Source organism: Oncorhynchus keta, chromosome 14, assembly GCF_023373465.1.
Source record: "Oncorhynchus keta strain PuntledgeMale-10-30-2019 chromosome 14, Oket_V2, whole genome shotgun sequence".
Taxonomy (NCBI): domain Eukaryota; kingdom Metazoa; phylum Chordata; class Actinopteri; order Salmoniformes; family Salmonidae; genus Oncorhynchus; species Oncorhynchus keta.
Genome location: NC_068434.1, coordinates 14,520,094 through 14,535,933, shown reverse-complemented (window position 1 = coordinate 14,535,933; position 15,840 = coordinate 14,520,094). Strand labels below are relative to the sequence as shown.

At 42.2% G+C, this 15,840-nt stretch overlaps 1 protein-coding gene across 12 annotated transcripts in view; it reads left to right on the top strand.

Moving 5' to 3' along the window:
- The window catches only part of rtkna (rhotekin a), a 112,441-nt gene that overhangs the window by 67,855 nt on the left and 28,746 nt on the right, over positions 1–15,840 (top strand). Inside the window, exon 1 of one of the 12 annotated variants that reach the window (XM_052461163.1) lies at positions 10,924–11,717. The exons of the other annotated variants lie outside the window; for them this stretch is intronic. Within the exon in view, the coding sequence (XP_052317123.1) occupies positions 11,685–11,717 (33 nt within the window). The 5' untranslated portion in view covers positions 10,924–11,684. Of the gene's footprint in view, positions 1–10,923; positions 11,718–15,840 lie in introns of those variants that run through there. 12 annotated transcript variants of the gene reach the window in all.

Sequence of the window (15,840 nt, the reverse complement as noted above, 5' to 3'; positions counted from 1 at the left end):
ACAGCATTTGAGACCGAATGGTGTATGGATGGACGGACAGACTGTGATGTGTATGACGAGGAAGGAAGGACAGAAGAGGACAGAAGAGATCTCCAGGGACTGACGGCTCACATCGGAAAAGAGATGGTTGTTTGTTGGGAAAAGTGTTTATTTCAGTGAGACAGTAAATAGAAAGGAAGCGGTCGTGTCAGTGGGACGCAGCTGGAGAGGTCAGACACATCAATGAAATGCATCCAGTGGAATGCAAGGCATTAGTTTTTGTCCCAGGTGGCATCCTGTTCCCTTTATAGTGCACTAGGGCTCCATAGGGCCCTGATCAAAAGGAGTGCACCACAAAGGGAATAGGGTGCAATTTGGGACATCAAACATCTGAGCATGTATTCAGGATTGACATTATCATAGTCATTTGAGGATTACAGTTGGGTTTTTTAAAACTCATTCCGGATCCTTGGGTTAGCCTCTTCGTTTTATCATTCACGCCGTCTGTGTGCAGTTATTTGTTTTCTACATCAATTTCTCTTGTGTGTGGGCGCCTTGTTGTTGCTGGTGTTTGTGTGTGCGTGTGACCATGTATGGTGTCTGCTTGTTGTTGTAATGTAGTGTACGTGGCAGTGTAGTCTGTGGCCCAGTGCCCTGCCACTGCCTCCTGTCTAATCCTATAGGTCATTATCGATACAACGTAACAACAACGTTCAATTTGGCTGATGCTGGGCAAGGAGACCCCCAGCTCCGCTAAAACCATTGACAACTACGTGCCGTTTTCATTTGATTGTTAAATAAATGTTATAACTAATTTGGTGTAAATATAATCACCTCTTGACGAGCATCGTCTGAACTACACATTTCAAATGCTCTGCATCTTATTGTGACGTTTTATTGATTACGACCTATTATAAACAGGTATTGTGTCTCTCGATGTTAACCGTCTCTAATCTAAAATGCAACAGCATCAGTCAGTGTTGTTGATCAGATGATGGTCCTAGAGCAGATGGTGTTGATCAGATGATGTTGAGCAGATGGTGTTGATCAGATGATGTTGATCAGATGATGTTGATCAGATGATGTTGATCAGATGATGTTGATCAGATGATGTTGATCAGATGATGGTCCTAGAGATGATGTTGATCAGATGGATCAGATGATGATCAGATGATGTTGATCAGATGATGTCCTGATCCTAGATGATGTTGATCAGATGATGGTCCTACAGATGATGTGGATGATGATGTCCTACAGCAGATGACGATGATGATCAGATGATGTTGATCAGATGATGGATCCTACAGCAGATGTTGTTGATCAGATGATGGTCGTACAGCAGATGATGTTGATCATGATGTGGATCAGATGATGTTGATCAGATGATGGTCCTACAGCAGATGTTGATCAGATGATGTTGATCAGATGATGTTGATCAGATGATGTTGATCAGATGATGGTCGTGATGTTGATCAGATGTTGAGATGATGTGGATCAGATGATGTTGATCAGATGATGGTCCTACAGCAGATGTTGTTGATCAGATTACGTTGATCAGATGATTGTTGATCAGATGATGGTCCTACAGCAGATGATGTTGATCAGCAGATGATGTTGATCGTTGATCAGATGATGTTGATCAGATGATCAGATGATGGTCGTACAGCAGATGATGTTGATCAGATGATGTTGATCAGATGATGGTCCTACAGCAGATGTTGTTGATCAGATGATGGTCCTGACAGCAGATGTTGTTGATCAGATGATGGTCGTACAGCAGATGATGTGGATCAGATGATGTTGATCAGATGATGTCGATCAGATGATGGTCGTACAGCAGATGATGTTGATCAGATGATGTTGATCAGATGATGGTCCTACAGCAGATGATGTTGATCAGATGATGGTCCTACAGCAGATGATGTTGATCAGATGATGTCGTACAGCAGATGATGTTGATCAGATGATGTGGATCAGATGATGGTCGTACAGCAGATGATGTTGATCAGATGATGGTCGTACAGCAGATGATGTTGATCAGATGATGGTCGTACAGCAGATGATGTGGATCAGATGATGTGGATCAGATGATGTTGATCAGATGATGTGGATCAGATGATGTGGATCAGATGATGTTGATCAGATGATGTGGATCAGATGATGTTGATCAGATGATGTGGATCAGATGATGGTCGTACAGCAGATGATGTGGATCAGATGATGTGGATCAGATGATGTTGATCAGATGATGATGTTGATCAGATGATGTTGATCAGATGATGTGGATCAGATGATGTTGATCGATGATGGTCAGCAGATGATGTTGATCAGATGATGGTCCTACAGCAGATGATGTGGATCAGATGATGATCAGATGATCAGATGATGTGATCAGATGATGTTGATCAGATGATGGTCCTACAGCAGATGATGTGGATCAGCAGATGATGTTGATCAGATGATGGTCCTACAGCAGATGGTGTTGATCAGATGATGGTCCTACAGCAGATGTTGTTGATCAGATGATGTTGATCTGATGTTGTGGATCAGATGATGTTGATCAGATGATGTTGATCAGATGATGTGGATCAGATGATGTTGATCAGATGATGTGGATCAGATGATGGTCGTACAGCAGATGATGTTGATCAGATGATGGTCGTACAGCAGATGATGTTGATCAGATGATGTGGATCAGATGATGTTGATCAGATGATGTTGATGTTGATCAGATGATGGATCGTACAGATGTGGATGATGTGGATCAGATGATGTTGATCAGATGATGTTGATCAGATGATGTGATGATCAGATGATGTGGATCAGATGATGATGATGTGATCAGATGATGTTGATCAGATGATGATGATGTTGATCAGAGATGATGTTGATCAGATGATGGTCCTGACAGCAGATGATGTGGATCAGATGATGATGGGATCAGATGATGTTGATCAGATGATGTTGATCAGATGTGGATCATGATGTTGATCAGATGATGTTGATCAGATGATGTGGATCAGATGATGTGGATCAGATGATGTTGATCAGATGATGTTGATCAGATGATGTTGATCAGCAATGTTGATCAGATGATGGTCCTGATGCAGATGATGTTGATCAGATGATGTGGATCAGATGATGTTGATCAGATGATGTTGATCAGATGATGTTGATCAGATGATGTTGATCAGATGATGGTCCTACAGCAGATGATGTTGATCAGATGATGTGGATCAGATGATGTTGATCAGATGATGTTGATCAGATGATGTTGATCAGATGATGTTGATCAGATGATGGTCGTGGAGCAGATGATGTTGATCAGATGATGTTGATCAGATGATGTTGATCAGATGATGGTCCTACAGCAGATGATGTGGATCAGATGATGATGTTGATCAGATGATGGTCCTACAGCAGATGATGTTGATCAGATGATGGTCGTACAGCAGATGATGTTGATCAGATGATGGTCGACAGCAGATGATGTGGACAGATGATGGTCAGATGATGGTCCTACAGCAGATGATGTTGATCAGATGATGTGGATCAGATGATGTTGATCAGATGATGTGGATCAGATGATGTTGATCAGATGATGGTCCTATGATGTGGATCAGATGATGGTCCTAGATGATGGTGTTGATCAGATGATGGTCCTACAGCAGATGATGTTGATCAGATGATGTTGATCAGATGATGTCCTACAGCAGATGATGTTGATCAGATGATGTTGATCAGATGATGTGGATCAGATGATGGTCCTACAGCAGATGATGTTGATCAGATGATGGTCCTACAGCAGATGATGTTGATCAGATGATGGTCCTACAGCAGATGATGTTGATCAGATGATGTTGATCAGATGATGTTGATCAGATGATGTTGATCAGATGATGTTGATCAGATGATGGTCGTACAGCAGATGATGTTGATCAGATGATGATGTTGATCAGATGATGGTCCTACAGCAGATGATGTTGATCAGATGATGTGGATCAGATGATGTTGATCAGATGATGGTCCTACAGCAGATGATGTTGATCAGATGATGTTGATCAGATGATGTTGATCAGATGATGTGGATGATGGTCCTACAGATGATGTCCTACAGATCAGATGATGTGGATCAGATGATGTTGATCAGATGATGTGGATCAGATGATGTTGATCAGATGATGTGGATCAGATGATGGTCCTACAGCAGATGATGTTGATCAGATGATGGTCGTACAGCAGATGATGTTGATCAGATGATGTGGATCAGATGATGTGGATCAGATGATGTTGATCAGATGATGTTGATCAGATGATGTTGATCAGATGATGGTCCTACAGCAGATGATGTTGATCAGATGATGGTCCTACAGCAGATGATGTTGATCAGATGATGGTCCTACAGCAGATGGTGTTGATCAGATGATGGTCCTACAGCAGATGATGTTGATCAGATGATGTTGATCAGATGATGGTCCTAGAGCAGATGATGTTGATCAGATGATGTTGATCAGATGATGGTCCTACAGCAGATGATGTTGATCAGATGATGTTGATCAGATGATGGTCCTAGAGCAGATGATGTTGATCAGATGATGTGGATCAGATGATGGTCCTACAGCAGATGATGTTGATCAGATGATGGTCCTACAGCAGATGATGTTGATCAGATGATGGTCCTACAGCAGATGATGTTGATCAGATGATGTTGATCAGATGATGGTCCTACAGCAGATGATGTTGATCAGATGATGGTCCTACAGCAGATGATGTTGATCAGATGATGGTCGATGATGGTCCTAGCAGATGATGTTGATCAGATGATGGTCAGATTATGGTCAGCAGATGATGTTGATCAGATGATGGTCAGATGAGCCTAGATGTTGTTGATCAGATGATGGTCCTACAGCAGATCAGATGATGGTCCTACAGCAGATGATGTTGATCAGATAATGATTGATCAGATGATGTTGATCAGATGATGTTGATCAGATGATGGTCCTACAGCAGATGATGTTGATGGTCCTACAGCATGATGGTCAGATGATGGTCCTACAGCAGATGATGTTGATCAGATGATGGTCCTACAGCAGATGATGTGGATCAGATGATGGTCCTACAGCAGATGATGTTGATGGTCCTAGATGATGTTGATCAGATGATGGTCCTACAGCAGATGATGTTGATCAGATGATGTTGATCAGATGATGGTCCTACAGCAGATGATGTGGATCAGATGATGTTGATCAGATGATGTTGATCAGATGATGTTGATCAGATGATGTTGATCAGATGATGGTCCTACAGCAAATGATGGCTGCTTGACCATACTGCCCCTGGCTCTTAACAGTGTGGTAGTCATAACAGTACTCACAGTGAAGCGGTTACCATGACAAACCGTTGCGAGACTGCCTCCTCCACAGTCTTTAGCCGGAGGTGAAGATCTCTGTTATAGATGTAGAGATGGGTAGTGCGTGACTGTACTGTATTTGAGTGTAGTCATGCCAAACAGGCCCACTCCTCCTCCCTCCAAACCTCATTTCTTATATCTTACCAGATCTTCATCTGTTTTCCATTCCACTTCTTTCACATCTAGGGCTGTGGCGGTCGTGAAATTTTATCAGCAGGTTATTGTCATGCAAAAGACTGTCGGTCTCACGGTAATTGGCCATTAATTAACATGAACACGTATAGCTTCTCCAGGCCTCCACACATACAAGCCGCTGATGCGAGCCTTTGAAACATTTAAAGTATAATAAATCAATTGAATATACACCATCACAATACATCCATGATTTATTTTAGTCAGATCTAAAGAAACATGATATAAAGATAATGTATTTCAGGAGAACAGAATACGAGTTGGCCTACTGTAATCTGGATATGCGCCGTGCCATAGTCTGTAGACTTGTTCATATAGGGGTCAAGATATGCTTATAAATCGCATGCTATTATTTGATTTTTTTGTAAGAAGAATATAATTAAACTTAGCTGCATAAAATAGTAAGGATATGTTTCCCATTCTGCAGCAAGAGTGCACATATGAAGTGGCTATGTTGAGTGTGAAAGTGATCATTTGAAACAGGTCCTATATGTTAAATTTTGGCAACTTTAGTTGTGAATAATACAACCCTTAGAATGTCTTAGAATTCAAAACATAGAGTATATGGGCTAAATGGTGTGACTATAGGCTGTTGATGATTTGAGAAAGAAGCAGAAAAAGCTTGCACTCTGTTCCTTGCCTCAGGCTGCACACACTGTTTTCTCATCAAGTGAGCATATTTTCAGCCATCAGACTATTCTCAATTGAATCTTGTCTTTACTAATGTGTGAAATTCATTTTGAATGGCCCGTTATTGGACAAGAACAGCGGTGGTGGGAAAAGACATGTCATCTGTATGCACCCGAATAGCGAATGGAGGCCACTTTCCCAAGGGTTCGTTTTTCACTCATGTCGGTAATAACCGGTAATATTCTACCCAAACGCTTTATGCCATGGGCTCTCCAACCCTGTTTCTCCCAACCCAGTGCTTAATTTAGGAAAACAAGTGAAATCTCTTCGGGAACATCGACAGTAACATGTTTTCACAATGAAACATTTTTAATTAAACTGACAGTCCCTCTCTCTGCACAGAGAGAATGAAGGAGAGAGGCGTGGAGATGGAAACGCATGGTGGTGAGATATTCTGTAGCTAAAGGTAATGTGTCAGCCTATTAATTATGAAAATATAAAAAATATAAAAATTACTAGGCTATTTGCACACCTGGATTGTAATAATATTTTCCCATTATTCTTTAAAAAAATTCAAGGTCTTTCAAGTTGATTGTTGATCATCGCTAGACAGCCATGTTCAAGTCTTGCCGTAGATTTTCAAGATGATTCTATGTCAAAACTGTAACTAGGCCACTCGGGAACATTCAATGTCGTCTTGGGAAGCAATTCCCTGGTACTTGCCAATGGCAATCATACCCATAACATGATACAGCCACCACCATGCTTAAAATATAAAGTGCTACTCAGTGATGTGTTGTTTTTGCCCCAAACATAAGGTGTTGTATTCCAGACAAAAAGTTAAGGATGGTTGTATCTTTGTAGAGACTGGGTGTATTGATACACCATCCAAAGCCTAATTAATGACTTCACTATGTTCAAAGGGATATTTATTTGTACACATTTACCAATCAGTGCCCTTCTTTGCAAGGCATTGAAAAACATTCCTAGTCTTTGTGATTGAAAGGTGTTTGAAATTCACTACTCAATTGAGAGACCTTACAGTTAATTGTGTGTGTGTGGTACATGTTCACCATTATTGAACACGGAATGAATCCATGCAACTTATTATGCAATTTGTTACACTTGAACTTATTTAGGCTTGCCATAACAAAGGGGTTGAATAATTATCGGATCAAGGCATTTCAGCTTTAAAAGTTTTTTTTATTAATTAAAAAAAGAAAATCTACAAAAACAAAATCCACTTTGACAATATGAGGTATTGTGTGTAAATCAGTTACACAAAATCTCAATGGAATCCATTTTATACTCAGACTGTAACACAACAAAATGTGGAAAAGGTAAATGGTTGTGAATACTTTCTGAAGGCGCTGTAGGGAGGCTACAATGGCAAAGGGGGATAACTAGTCAGTTGTACAACTGAATGCCTTCAACTGAAATGTGTCTAACGCATTTAACTCAACCCCTCTGAATCAGAGAGGTGCGGGGAGCTGCATTGACATCCACGTCTTAGGCGCCCAGGGAACAGTGTGTTAACTGCCTTGCTCAGAGACAGAAAAATCGATTTTTACCTTGTCAGCTCGGGGATTTGATCCAGCAACCTTTCGGTTACTGGCCCAACGCTCTAACCACTAAAAATGAATTCCAAGACATGTCATTAGCATGCCATGCATCTCATAATATAGACATTTACTGTATAAGCCATTTAATGTATGCTCATAAGTTATCACACATTATACCTATAGTGCCTATAAAGTATTAACAATCTGATTTATGCTTTCAGAAACATTGCTCGTTGAACGCTAAGAACTTGTATTTGGCAGAGCATGCAGTCGGTGTATTTGAAGCCCGTTTGTTCTCACAGTTAATTCTGTAGGCCATCCGTTTCCTCCACTCTCCTTCCCATCACCCAGGCTGCGAAACGCTTTCATCCATCACCGGCTGACAGCACGATACGCATCAGTGCACACCAACTTCCCAGCGCACCCACAAGGCTTTGCAATTTAGCCACGGCGAGGGAACAGGGAACGGCTAATGTTTTACTTATACAATAGGCTCGGGATAAATATACTGATTTATTTGACAAATATTGTAATATATCAGTCAAAAGTTTGGACACCTACTCATTCAAGAGGTTTTTTTTCATTATTTGTTATTATTTTCTACATTGTAGAATAATAGTGAAGACATCAAAACTATGAAATAACATATATGGATTAATTTAATAACCAAAAAAGTGTGAAACAAATCTAAATATATTTTAGATTCTTTAACGTAGCCACCCTTTACCTTGATGACAGCTTTGCACACTCTTGTGTAAAATACACCAGGTGCAATTTCGAAAATTTGGTTGTGCATCAGCAGTTTTTCTCTTGTCATTCACTCAATTAGCTGATAATTAGTCATGTCAATTTTTAGATTGGTAGTTAGTTCAGCCAGCGATCAAACTTGTAGTAATCATGGCTGAATACCGACCGGGCATGCAGGGCACGTGCCCAGGGGCCTTGACCTCCAGGGGGCCCCACCTTTTTTGATTTAGGTAGTTATTTTCACATAGATATCATATTAACATGGCATAAGTATTGCCAAAATGTGTAGAATTTAGCTTGAAAGGCCCTCACCAGAGGGCAATGCTGCCCCTATTTTGAAGTAATTCCTGTCCTATAGCGGAAATTCTTGTTTAGGTTCCACCTGTGAAGAATGACGCAGGCTGCTGATGCATATTCACCAATTGGGGGGTTGGAACGAGGTGGAGAAATAACAAGTAGGGTACTGACACCTTTCAGTGTAGCTTTCTAGCATGCTAGCCTTATCTACATAGCTAGGTAACGTTATCTGTTGTTGTTATACCATATTCAAAAGATTAGCCAGGTGGCTAGGCTAGGGGTGGTTCTGGAGCTGGATTTGTAATACGCATTTAGGAAAAACTTTGCCATGGATTAATAGGGGAAACCAGTAACTTTTGACTTGGGCATTTATTGTTATCTCAAGTTTTGGAATGTTCCATAAATTGCGACCGCGAATATGCCTTACAAAGAATAAGATGAAGCTCCGGGAATATGGATAACTTAACTGTCTGGACTAGAGATGCTCTTTTATACATTGTAATGGACACGGTGCAACCTTTGGTAGGCTGCTGGCAGGCCATTTAGTTGCGTGACAGCAATGCCAAGTCAGCCAGTGCTCATGCCATGGTTCTCACGGCTAGGGGAAGGGAAATGATAGGCTACAATAACTTTGCTCATGATGCACGCCGCTAATGATATGTAACAACACCCTGAGCACATGGGGCGTGAGCACAAAATAGATAATAAACAACTTTGTGGAATTTTCTTTCTTTTCATTATAAGATATACACTTATGATTTCTAGCTGCACCAATCAAAGCAGTGGATCGTGGTCAAAACCATTCATCTTGGGGCGACGGAGGGAACGGGTTCCAAAATCATATCACACGCAATTTTACCATTTATGAAATGGTCATATATACACTACCATTCAAAAGTTTGGGGTCGCTTAAAAATGTCCTTGTTTTTGAAAGAAAATCACATTTTCTGTCCATTAAAATAACATAAAATTGATCAGAAATACAGTGTGGACATTGTTAATGCTGTAAATGACTATTGTAGCTGGAAACGGCTGATTTTTATGTAATATCTACATAGGCGTTCAGAGGCCCATTATCAGCAACCATCAATCCTGTGTTCCAATGGCACGTTGTGTTAGCTAATCCAAGTTTATCATTTTAAAAGGCTAATTGATCATAGAAAATCATTTTGCAATTATGTTAGCACAGCTGAAAACTGTTGTCCTGATTAAATAAGCAATAAAACTGGCCTTCTTTAGACTAGTTTAGTATCTGGAGCGTCAGCATTTGCGGGTTCGATTCCAGGCTCAAACTGGCCAGAAACAAAGAACTTTCTTCTGAAACTCTGCAGTCTATTCTTGTTCTGAGAAATGAAGGCTATTCCATGCGGGAAATTGCCAAGAAACTGAAGATCTCGTAAAACGCTGTGTACTACTCCCTTCACATCGGAGTGGGAGGCCCCAGTGCACAACTGAGCAAGAGGACAAGTACATTAGTGTTTAGTTTGAGAAACAGATGCCTCACAAGTCTTCAACTAGCAGCTTTATTAAATAGTACCCGCAAAACACCAGTTTCAACGTCAACAGTGAAGAGGCGACTTCGGGATGTTGGCCTTCTAGGCAGAGTTGCAAAGATAAAAGCCATAGCTCAGACTGACCAATGAAAATAAAAGATTCAGATGGGCAAAAGAACAGACACTGGACAGAGGAACTCTGCCTAGAAGGCCAGCAACCCAGAGTCGCCCCTTCACTGTTGACGTTGAGACAGGTGTTTTGCGGGTAGTGACCCCAAACTTTTGAACATAGTGTATATTTTATATAATTGCAAGAAATTTACTTTAAAACGTAAATTTCTCTCCACCATCAAGAGATGTAAAATGTGTATGCAAGGTGGAGGGCTCCCCAACCAAATCTTGGTTAGGGCCCCCAAAAGGCTAGAGCCAGCCCTGCATGTAAAACATTTGCTAACATTTGGTATTTTATATTTGCTTATTGCGCACAGTATTGAGGCGAAATGTTGTCACAGTCCCGGATTTAAATTTGGATAGATGATAGTCATCTTCATATTTTCCAAACACCTCAGATTATCCTTTATTTAAACAGTCCAGGCAATGCCCGTTTCAGACCCTCACAAGCACCAACTGTCACACAGTCTCCACACGGTAAACTGGCGATGATGTAATCTTGAAACGTTATTTGCTTGAGCAATGGAAATTCGGCGAGGACAGAGAAAAGAGGCGGAGGAGGAAGAGATTTAGCAGGGATTTGGGTTACAGTACTGTTGTGGCACAGTCGCCTAGCTGTGGACTCATGCGCTGTAAGAAAACAACGTACCTTTGCTTTAACACAGGCGATTTGAGTCATACGGGATCTGTCACTATTTCAAAACCACTGTGGAATCGGACGCACATGCATTCTATTTATTTTGGATATCATTTTCCATAGTGGGCAGCTATAGCCACAGTCAGCAACGGATTTGACAGACGCGCAACCTTATACTAAAACCTTGCCCACGCTCCTGCCTGCTTTCTCGGGTGTGCACACCCGCCTCCTCAGCCACCCGCCCGGTGCTGGAGAGCGAGTCGGAGGGGCTAGTTTACTGATGACAGCGCAGAGATGAGCTTGGGCAGATGAATGCCACATTCACCACTGGTCCTGCGCGAGCCAGGGATATCCGGTTTTGGTGAACGGACTATAGTGATCACACAACACACTGCAGTGGGCTACATACAACCTTTCTGAAGATACTTGGATATTCTGTCAATTGATTGATTTATGTCTTGAGGAATCTGTTTTCTGGGTGTGGGGGAGGTTTGGAACGTTGCGTGTAGCCTGTTGCGTAAGCGTTTCGCCGGTTTGGAGACTTGAAGAGTGTACATCTTTCAATCATGGCCGGCATGAATAACTCAAAGAATCAGCGGGTAAGTAAATAGGTCATTTATTTTTTCATAGGTGTTTCTAGTGGAAATGTTGACATGCTTTAATTTAGAGACTATTTGATGTAGGCTACATAGGAATTGTGCGTTCTTCTGCCATAAAATCATCACAACAGTCTGTCATGACATAAATACATATGACAAGTCCACTTGTAGTAGCTCATTGTACAGCAGGGAAAGTACATTGTTAAAAGTCGTGCCATTTTTATGGCGAAACCCTGTGGGGACAAGGAGAGTGCATGACATACTGTATGCCATCATGACCGTGAACAAACAGTTCTCTGTGGTGACATTGAAGGCATGCTAGATTATTCTCTACAAATGGACATTAGTCAAAGACACACACATTCTTTGGCTGTGGCATAGCTCTCATCTGGTTGGGTCACAGGGTAGATGGGGTGTGGTTTGGGATATTCTGTGGGACATTAGGAGACATTGTCTTTCAACTTCTGAGAAGTGGGACATTGCAGCTACTGTGCTTTTTAATGACGTTTCAGTCATCAATACATTTCCAGACTGTGGAGAGCTGCTGTAGATGCCTTGTGCTTCCGTCAGAGTATTATAGCAGTGGGCTGAATCTCTGTCCATTTCTCTTGTACCACACTGACTTTGATAACGGACAAGATCACCTGTATTTGGACCTGTCTTATCATATACAATCTCAATGTCAACTTGTGTTGTTCTATGTGCTGGGCTCCAGGCTCATGCCAGCATCACTGAAGCACTGCTGCAGCAGACAGAAATGTTTGAGCTTGAGGGTGTGTGACCGCTCTTATGAGGACTGTCGAGGACTCCTTCCTGTTGTGTGTGTGTGTGCATGTTTGTTGCCTCTACGGATGCGTTGTAGTCTAATATGGAAAAAGTCACTTGGGTTGTGACACAGAGGCTGCTACAGCCAGTCTGAACACAGAGGCTGCTACAGCCAGGCTGAACACAGAGGCTGCTACAGCCAGTCTGAACACAGAGGCTGCTACAGCCAGTCTGAACACAGAGGCTGCTACAGCCAGTCTGAACACAGAGGCTGCTACAGCCAGGCTGAACACAGAGGCTGCTACAGCCAGGCTGAACACAGAGGCTGCTACAGCCAGGCTGAACACAGAGGCTGCTACAGCCAGTCTGAACACAGAGGCTGCTACAGCCAGGCTGAACACAGAGGCTGCTACAGCCAGGCTGAACACAGAGGCTGCTACAGCCAGGCTGAACACAGAGGCTGCTACAGCCAGTCTGAACACAGAGGCTGCTACAGCCAGTCTGAACACAGAGGCTGCTACAGCCAGGCTGAACACAGAGGCTGCTACAGCCAGGCTGAACACAGAGGCTGCTACAGCCAGGCTGAACACAGAGGCTGCTACAGCCAGTCTGAACACAGAGGCTGCTACAGCCAGTCTGAACACAAAGGCTGCTACAGCCAGTCTGAACACAGAGGCTGCTACAGCCAGGCTGAACACAGAGGCTGCTACAGCCAGTCTCTCTTTTATATATTTTAATTCTAGGAATCTCTACATCTCCATTCCCTGTCATTACTAGTCACAGAGACAGACATACTCTTATCATTAAATGTAAAAAGGTCACCATGCTAGTTTCAGTAGAGATCTCTTTTTGCGTTAGTGTAATGATAGGCCTACAGTCTGTGTACATGTGATTCCTCTGCTTTCCACAATCAATATAGTCACTGCAGAGGAGCAGAATGCAGTAACATCCTGTCTCTCTCTCTTGCTCTCTCACTCTCTGCTCGGCTTCAGCTGTAAAGGTCAGGACATGTTTCCTCTGTCTTTCACATATCTGTCATTGTGACTCTGTCTCTGGCCACCCAGGCCAGCGCAATATCATGGCTCCTGTCCTGGGGGTTAAGGACCGTGACACAGGTATGATGTTGTAGGACTCCTGTCCTGGGTGTTAAGGACCGTGACACGGGTATGATGTTGTAGGACTCCCAATTCTCTAGTCGGCACGAGCTAATAGGGGCCATTTCTCTCTGTGTGTGTGTGTGTGTGTGTGTGTGTGTGTGTGTGTGTGTGTGTGTGTGTGTGTGTGTGTGTGTGTGTGTGTGTGTGTGTGTGTGTGTGTGTGTGTGTGTGTGTGTGTGTGTGTGTGTGTGTGTCCTTGAAGTTATTGTCGAAGTGAGAACCAGAGAGGAGGAGGTGAAGTGAGAGATTTTGGGCCCAGTGATCCCTATCTTCTCCAGCAGGTGACATATTTTATTTTTTTTGCTCACCAAGCCTGGAGTTTTTGTATGGCTTATTTGCTACGTGTGGCTTATTTGATTAATGATTAGGTTCTTACGAGCGTACTGATGTAATTAGGACACATGACATCCTGGCAACTTTGTGGAGAAAAAACAAATATAGGAGTTGTCTGGTCATCACAAGTTGCCACAGTCATAAACCTCGCCTATTTCTGCCATTTCTCTTCTCAAAATGTGATTTTAACCACACTGCTTACCTTATGTCTAACCTTAAATTAATCAAAAAAAGGCTAAATATTTGTTACATGAATTTTTAAGATACAGATTATTAAACTTTGGCTGTGGTAAGTAGTGTAAACCCCTTGTGCCTTTTCTTCACATGCCTTATCTGGCCTCTCATTGGCTCGAGTGGTCCCACCTTATCTTGCCTCCTCCCGAGGGCCTTCCGTTTTTGAAGACATTGCTTTTCGTTGTTAGAGCGGCCACTACAGTATGTATGTCATTTATCATCTGTGAGAACCGAGCCACACACATTCCACATGCTCAGTCAATAGTGCACCCTTTTTTACCTCACATTCAGACATAAAATGCGTCCTTTACTCCTTTACGCTGAAGTTGGAGACTTTTATCTCCCTCACCAACTTGAAACATCAGCTATCTGAGCAGCTAACCGATCGCTGCAGCTGTACATATTCCATCGGTAAAAAGCCCACCCAATTTACCTACCTCAACCCATACTGTTTTTATTTATTTACTTTTCTGCTCTTTTGCACACCAGTATATCTACCTGCACATGACCATCTGATCATTTATCACTCCAGTGTTAATCTGTAAAATTGTAATTATTTGCCTACCTCCTCATGCCTTTTGCACACAATGTATATAGACTCTTTTTTTATTTTTTCTACTGTGTTGTTGACTTGTTTATTCCATGTGTAACTCTGTGTTGTTGTCTGTTCACACTTCTGTGCTTTATCTTGGCCAGGTCGCAGTTGTAAATGAGAACTTGTTCTCAACTAGCCTACCTGGTTAAATAAAGGTGAAATAAAATTTAAAAAAATACAATTTAGTTCTCTCTGTCCCGACTTGTTTTTAGAAGCGGCAAATCATTCTGGTTGGTTTTTCCTGATGAGCTGCTGGGTGCCTCCTACAAGCCTGTTGAGAGAGGAGATGTGGAAGAGGGATGGAGGAGAGATAGAGAGCAGTATATTAGACAGTCAAAGTGATGGATGCCTCTGCAGGGGATAGATTTATGTGTATGTAGATAGACTCCAGCAGCCAGACAGGTAATTCAGTGTGGCAGGCATCTCTCGCAGCAGACAGGAACCAGTCAGTCATTTATATAGGCTGTCTGTCAGGCCCTCGTATGGCCTACCTGTTTAGTGGGAGAACAGTTCACGATGATCCGTGTTACACCACTCTATGTCTGATTGAAAGGTGTGTGTGTTTTACCACAGTCCACACCTACAGTGGGGCAAAAAAGTATTTAGTCAGCCACCAATTGTGCAAGTTCTCCCACTTAAAAAGATGAGAGGCCTGTACTTTTCACCATAGGTACACTAGGTACAAAAAAAATATCCAGAAAATCACATTGTAGGTTTTTAATGAATTTATTTGCAAATTATGGTGGGAAACAAGTATTTGGTCAATAACAAAAGTTTATCTCAATACTTTATATACCCTTTGTTGGCAACGACAGAGGTCAAACGTTTTCTGTAAGTCATCACAAGGTTTTCACACACTGTTGCTGGTATTTTGGCCCATTCCTCCATGCAGATCTCCTCTAGAGCAGTGATGTTTTGGGGCTGTTGCTGGGCAACACGGACTTTCAACTCCCTCCAAATATTTTCTATGGGGTTGAGATCTGGAGACTGGCTAGGCCACTCCAGGACCTTGAAATGCTTCTTACGAAGCCACTCCTTT